The sequence below is a fragment of the Oncorhynchus gorbuscha genome, linkage group LG09 (genome assembly GCF_021184085.1).
Source record: "Oncorhynchus gorbuscha isolate QuinsamMale2020 ecotype Even-year linkage group LG09, OgorEven_v1.0, whole genome shotgun sequence".
Taxonomy (NCBI): Eukaryota; Metazoa; Chordata; class Actinopteri; order Salmoniformes; family Salmonidae; genus Oncorhynchus; species Oncorhynchus gorbuscha.
Genome location: NC_060181.1, coordinates 80155252 through 80161251, shown reverse-complemented (window position 1 = coordinate 80161251; position 6000 = coordinate 80155252). Strand labels below are relative to the sequence as shown.

General features: G+C 43.2%; 2 protein-coding genes across 3 annotated transcripts in view; both read left to right on the top strand.

The window, feature by feature from the left end:
* The window catches only part of LOC124044457 (transmembrane protein FAM155A-like), a 349689-nt gene that overhangs the window by 250494 nt on the left and 93195 nt on the right, over positions 1–6000 (top strand). The gene's annotated exons all lie outside the window — the stretch shown is intronic.
* Positions 326–5107, top strand: LOC124044142 (extensin-1-like). Of its 2 annotated transcripts, XM_046363628.1 has the most exons (3): positions 326–461; positions 657–925; positions 2074–2749. In XM_046363628.1, the coding sequence occupies exon 3, from the start codon at positions 2078–2080 to the stop codon at positions 2744–2746; it is 669 nt and encodes a 222-aa protein (XP_046219584.1). In that variant the 5' UTR covers positions 326–461; positions 657–925; positions 2074–2077; the 3' UTR covers positions 2747–2749. The 2 variants fall into 2 exon arrangements, 1 of the variants encoding a protein (XP_046219584.1); XR_006840437.1 differs by lacking the exons at positions 326–461; positions 2074–2749 and adding an exon at positions 4719–5107 and having other exon boundaries at positions 494–925.

The following is a 6000-nucleotide window of genomic DNA, read 5'->3' as shown; positions in this document are numbered from 1 at the left end:
AAACAGTCCTCTCTGGTGCAAACACAGAGACAGGAACAATCACCCACAAAACCCAACACAAAACAGGCTACCTAAATATGGTTCCCAATCAGAGACAATGACTAACACCTGCCTCTGATTGAGAACCATATCAGGCCAAACATAGAAATAGACAAACCAGACACACAACATAGAATGCCCACCCAGCTCACATCCTGACCAACACTAAAACAAGGAAAACACATACGAGCGATGGACAGAACGTGACAGAACCCCCCCCAAGGTGCGGACTCCGAACGCACAACCTAAACCTATAGGGGAGGGTCCGGGTGGGCATCTGTCCGCGGTGGCGGCTCTGGCGCTGGACGTGGACCCCACTCCATAATTGTCTCAGTCCACCTCCTTAGTGTCCCTTGAGTAGCAACCCTCGCCGCTAACATTGGACCAGGAAATCTAACAACGGGCCCGAGGGGCAGTTTTGAGTGAGTTTTGCAACGGAAGTCCTGCCCCTGTGTCTACATCACATCTTTTCTAGTATCCGTTCTGATATAAATGTGCAAACAATTTGGGACGTAATACTACTTTGCTGCTACTACTTGCTATTCTACTCAAAAGGTTCCTTTTTTGTGCTTTTATTTCAAGATTTGCTACAAGCAATTCTGTCTGTTTCTGTTCAGATTTGAGAAGAGTCTGGGCGAGCTGGTGAGGTAATACAAGCACCTCCGCAACCTTTCCATGTCGTTGTCTTTCGGAAAACACACACAAGAAGCGGAAGAAGCGACATTTGAACACTGATACCAATATCAAAGAAACATTGGACTCGGTATGTTCGCAATCTGAATAGACTAAAGGAGAAGAGGAGTGGGGAAGCCACTGGTGTGTGAGTCCCGCCAGTCGTCCGACGACTGGTTTGGCTTCGTGTTTACGTAAAACGTCGCCAGATACGGTATGTAGTCTTGTCATGCAGCCTAGACCTTTCGTATAGTGTGTGTTTGTGATCTTATGTGTAGCAGACCTAGTTATAACATGAAATCACCTCTTTTCTGGATGGGACACATTGTGCATGGTGTTATCATAATGAGTAGCAGGGATAGTTCAAACATCTGAAAACAGACACTGTGGTGTTATCATAATGAGTAGCAGGGCTAGTTCAAACATCTGAAAACAGACACTGTGGTGTTATCACAATGAGAAGCAGGGCTAGTTCAAACATCTGAAAACAGACACTGTGGTGTTATCACAATGAGTAGCAGGGCTAGTTCAAACATCTGAAAACAGACACTGTGGTGTTATCATAATGAGTAGCAGGGCTAGTTCAAACATCTGAAAACAGACACTGTGGTGTTATCACAATGAGAAGCAGGGCTAGTTCAAACATCTGAAAACAGACACTGTGGTGTTATCACAATGAGTAGCAGGGCTAGTTCAAACATCTGAAAACAGACACTGTGGTGTTATCACAATGAGTAGCAGGGCTAGTTCAAACATCTGAAAACAGACACTGTGGTGTTATCACAATGAGAAGCAGGGCTAGTTCAAACATCTGAAAACAGACACTGTGGTGTTATCATAATGAGTAGCAGGGCTAGTTCAAACATCTGAAAACAGACACTGTGGTGTTATCATAATGAGTAGCAGGGCTAGTTCAAACATCTGAAAACAGACACTGTGGTGTGTGTGTGTTAATTAGATTGAGATATTTATAAAATCAGTTATTTTGGCCAGAAGAGGAAGACAGCTGAGTGACTGTCATTATGGTAGTCTTTATTGTGATGAGTAAATAAGAAAAACAGCTAAATCCAATCAGCAAAACTGTCAAGCCCTGACCTTAAAGAGCATTTTTATTTCTCTATTTGGTTAGGTCGGGGTGTGATTGGGGTGGGCATTCTAGTTTTTCTATTTCTTTGTTGGCCGGGTATGGTTCCCAATCAGAGGCAGCTGTCTATCGTTGTCTCTGATTGGGTATCATACTTAGGCAGCCTTTTTTCCACCTTTAGTTTGTGGGATCGTGTTTGTGTGTAGTTGCTCTCTGTACTGCATGTAGCTTTACGTTCGTTTTATATATATATCTTTTTGGTGTCATTTAAATAAAAGAAAAATGATCCATGGCCCAAAGCCTCCAGTGATGATCCATGGCCCAAAGCCTCCAGTGATGATCCATGGACCGGAGCCTCCAGTGATGATCCATGGCCCGGAGCCTCCAGTGATGATCCATGGCACGAAGCCTCCAGTGATGATCCATGGCACGAAGCCTCCAGTGATGATCCATGGCCCGGAGCCTCCAGTGATGATCCATGGCCCAGAGCCTCCAGAGACGATCCAAGGTCCAGAGTCTCCAGCGACAGTCTGCAGTCCAGAGTCTCCAGTGACATTCGGCAGTCCAGAGCCTCTGGCGATGGTCTGCGGTCCAGAGCTTCCGGCGATGGTGTGCGATCCAGAGCCCCCGGCGACGGTCTGCGGTCCAGAGCTTCCGGCGATGGTGTGCGGTCCAGAGCCTCCGGCGACGGTCTGCGGTCCAGAGCCTCCGGCGATAGTTTGCGGTCTAGAGCCTCCGGCGACGGTCCAGTTCCTCTGGCAACAGTCCATGGTCCGGTCCACAGAAGCGGAGGGATCAGCGAGCGGAGCGGGGTCTACGCCACTGAGGCTCGATGCCCTCCGGACCCTCCCCCATAGAGTCAAGTTTTGCAGCCAGAGTCCTCACATTTGGGGGGGGGGGTACTGTCACGCCCTGACCTTGGAGAGACTTTTTATTTCTCTATTTGGTTAGGTCGTGGTGTGATTTCAGTGGGCATTCTAGTTTTTCTATTTCTTTGTTGGCTGGGTATGGTTCCCAATGAGAGGCCGCTGTCTATCGTTGTCTCTGATTGGGAATCATACTTAAGCAGCCTTTTTTCCACCTTTAGTTTGTGGGATCTTGTTTGTGTGTAGTTGCTTTCTGCACTGCATGTAGCATTACGTTTGTTTTTTATTTTTTTCCGGTGTCATTTAAAACAGTAAAATGTACGCCTACCATGCTGCACCTTGGAGCTATCCATCTTTAAACGATCGTGACAAAAACCAAGTGTGTTGCTCACAACATGACATATAAACAGTCATCAACCAGATGAAGAGAACATATGTGCGCACATTTACCGTACAAAAAAAAGGTGTCTTCGGCTGTCCCCATGGGATAACACTTTTTGGTCCCAGGTAGAACCTTTTTTGGTTCCAGGTAGAACTCTTTTGGGTTCAATGTGAAGCCCTCTGTGTAAAGGGTTCTTCCTTGAAACAAATAGGGTTATTTAAAGGGTTCTCCTATGGAAACAGCCGAAGAATCATTTTAGGTTCTAAATAGCACCTTTTTTTCTATGAGTGTAGGGTGCCACGTGAGATGGCAACACCCTGGAAAGACACTCTATGTTGTTCTATGTTGCTCTGTCTGTATGCTATGTCTTGCTTGTCCTATGTTGCTATGTCTTGCTTGTTCTATGGTGCTATTGTCTATATTGTAATTGTTTTTAATAACCTGCCCAGGGACTGCGGTTGAAAATTAGCCGGCTGGCTAAAACCGGCACTTTTACTGAAACGTTGATTAATGTGCACTGTCCCTGTAAAAATAAAATAAACTAAACTAAACTAAAAACTAAAACACTCGACCAGCTGCTCCTTGTACCACCTGACTCTACTCTACTGTACGCAGGTCTCCAGTGGGTGTGGAGTGGTCAACAAACGTGGGGTGGATGAACTGTGTTGATGACTGTGTTGTCAGTGGCTGTAGTGTCTGTGGTGCAAAAGTAGTTGTAGAAGGCTTCGCAGGCCTTGGCCACAATGGTCTCAGCTTTCTCTGGGGCAACCTCACGGGCTTGTCCCACTGTCCACTATCTTGCAGCAAGGATCCCAAAGCAGTTCTCGGAAATTATTCTGGCTCTTGAGCAGCGGTAGTTGTAGATCTTCTTGGCGTCATCAAGGCCAGAAGAATCTTTAAATAAAAGAACCATTTCCATTAGTAGTGAACAAAAACACGAAGGCTATCAAACATGTACCGTAACAAATGTGTAGAAATTATTCATACCCCTTGACTTATTCCACATTTTGTTGTGTTACAAGCCTGAATTTGTTATTTATTTTATATTAAAATTAATGTTTCTCTCACCCTGCTACACACAATACCCCATAATGACAAAGTAAAAACAAGTTTTTAGATATTTTTGCAAATTTATGGAAAAATAAATACAGAAATATTCAAATTACGTAAGTATTTACACCCCTGAGTCAATACATGCTGGAATCACCTTTGGCAGCATTTACAGCTGTGAGACTTCCTGAGTAAGTCTCTAACAGCTTTGCACACCTGGAGTGTACAATTTTTGCACTTTATTATTCTGTAAAGTCGGTACAGCTATATACTGTCTTGCCATAGATTTTCAAGCCGATTTAAGTCAAAATTGTAACTAGCCCTCTCAGAAACATTCAATGTCATCTTTGTAAACAATTCCAACGATATTTGGTCTTGTGTTTTAAGTTATTGTCCTGCAGCCGCCACCATGCTTGAAAGTACCCAGTGATGTTGGATTTTTATTCAGGACATAACAAGACTTTCTTTGTTACATTCTTTTGCAGTTTTACTTTAGTGCCTTATTGCAAACAGGTTGTATGTTTTGTAACATATTTTACAACCTTATTTTCACTCTGTCATGTATGTTATTATTGTGGAGTAACTACAATGTTGTTGATCCATCCTCACTTTTCTCCTATCACAGCCATTAAAGTCTGCACGTTTTCAAAGTCACCATTGGCCTCATGGTGAAATTTACCATCAGAGAAAATGCCTCATCTCCTTTGAAGACATCTGGGCTTGGTGTTTGGGTCCCCGGCAAGGACTCTGACCTTGGCAGCTGGCCTGCAATGAGTTGGGAGCCGAACTTGCTTCGTGAGAAGATTCCTGCATCTCCCTCCCGACCACATAAGGGTGTCACTCTTCATACCAGCCCATAAAGTCTATACTTTTTCAAATGAAATCATCATAACAAACAAGATAAAGTGTATCAGATGTTCATGTGTAACAGTCAAATCCCCAACAAAAACATTCCTGTGATAAAATTCATGATAAACGGGGTATATATGAAGACGTGTACGCCATAAATTGTAATGCTGTAACATTTATCTATAAGAAATAAACTCATACAAATAAACACATATATGGTTCCTGAGTTTGTTTTTGTTTATTTACGTTTATTGCACAGTTTGTGTTCAAAATGCAGCAAATGATTACAGAAAAGTAGCGCTTATATTTTTATTACGAAGTTACCACAAGATGGAAGTCAGAAAATGGATTTGGGGACGGTTAATATTAATGTGGTATTAAATGGCTTACAAATTACAGTATATGAAAGCCTAGCCCCTGACGCAAAGTAGAAACAAGCTGGTGTGAGTCCAGTGAGTCCAGAGTACAGTGCTGGATTTTTTTCATGGAGATGATTGATGGATTCTCCGTTCGCCTTTTTCCTATTTTGTTGCATTACAACCTTTAATTTAAATATATTTTTATTTGGATTTCATCTATTGGACATACACAAAAAGTCCAAATTGGTCAAGTGAAATGAAAACAAGTACTTTGAAGCCCCTAAATAAGACCTAGTGCAACCAATTACCTTCAGAACGAAGTCCACCTGTGCGCAATCTAAGTGTAATATGGTCTCAATATATATACACCTGTTCTGAAAGGCCCCATAGTCTGTAACACCACTAAGCAGGGGGCACCACCTAGCCAGCGGCACCATGAAGACCAAAGAGCTCTCTAAACACTTCAGGACAAAGTTGTGGAGATGTACAGATCAGGGTTGGGTTATAAAAATATCAGAAACATTGAACATCCCACGGAGCACCATTAAACTATTTTTTTTTAAATGGAAAGAATATGTCACCACAACAAACCTGCCAAGAGAGGGCCGCCCACCAAAACTCACAGACCAGGCAAGGAGGGTATTCATCAGAGGCAACAAAGAGACCAAAGATAAACCTGAAGTAGCTGCCAAGCTCCAC

Excerpts from the sequence above, each read along its gene's own strand:
- LOC124044142 (XM_046363628.1), top strand. The coding sequence starts at position 2,078 with ATGATCCATGGCCCAAAGCCTCCAGTGATGATCCATGGCCCAAAGCCT.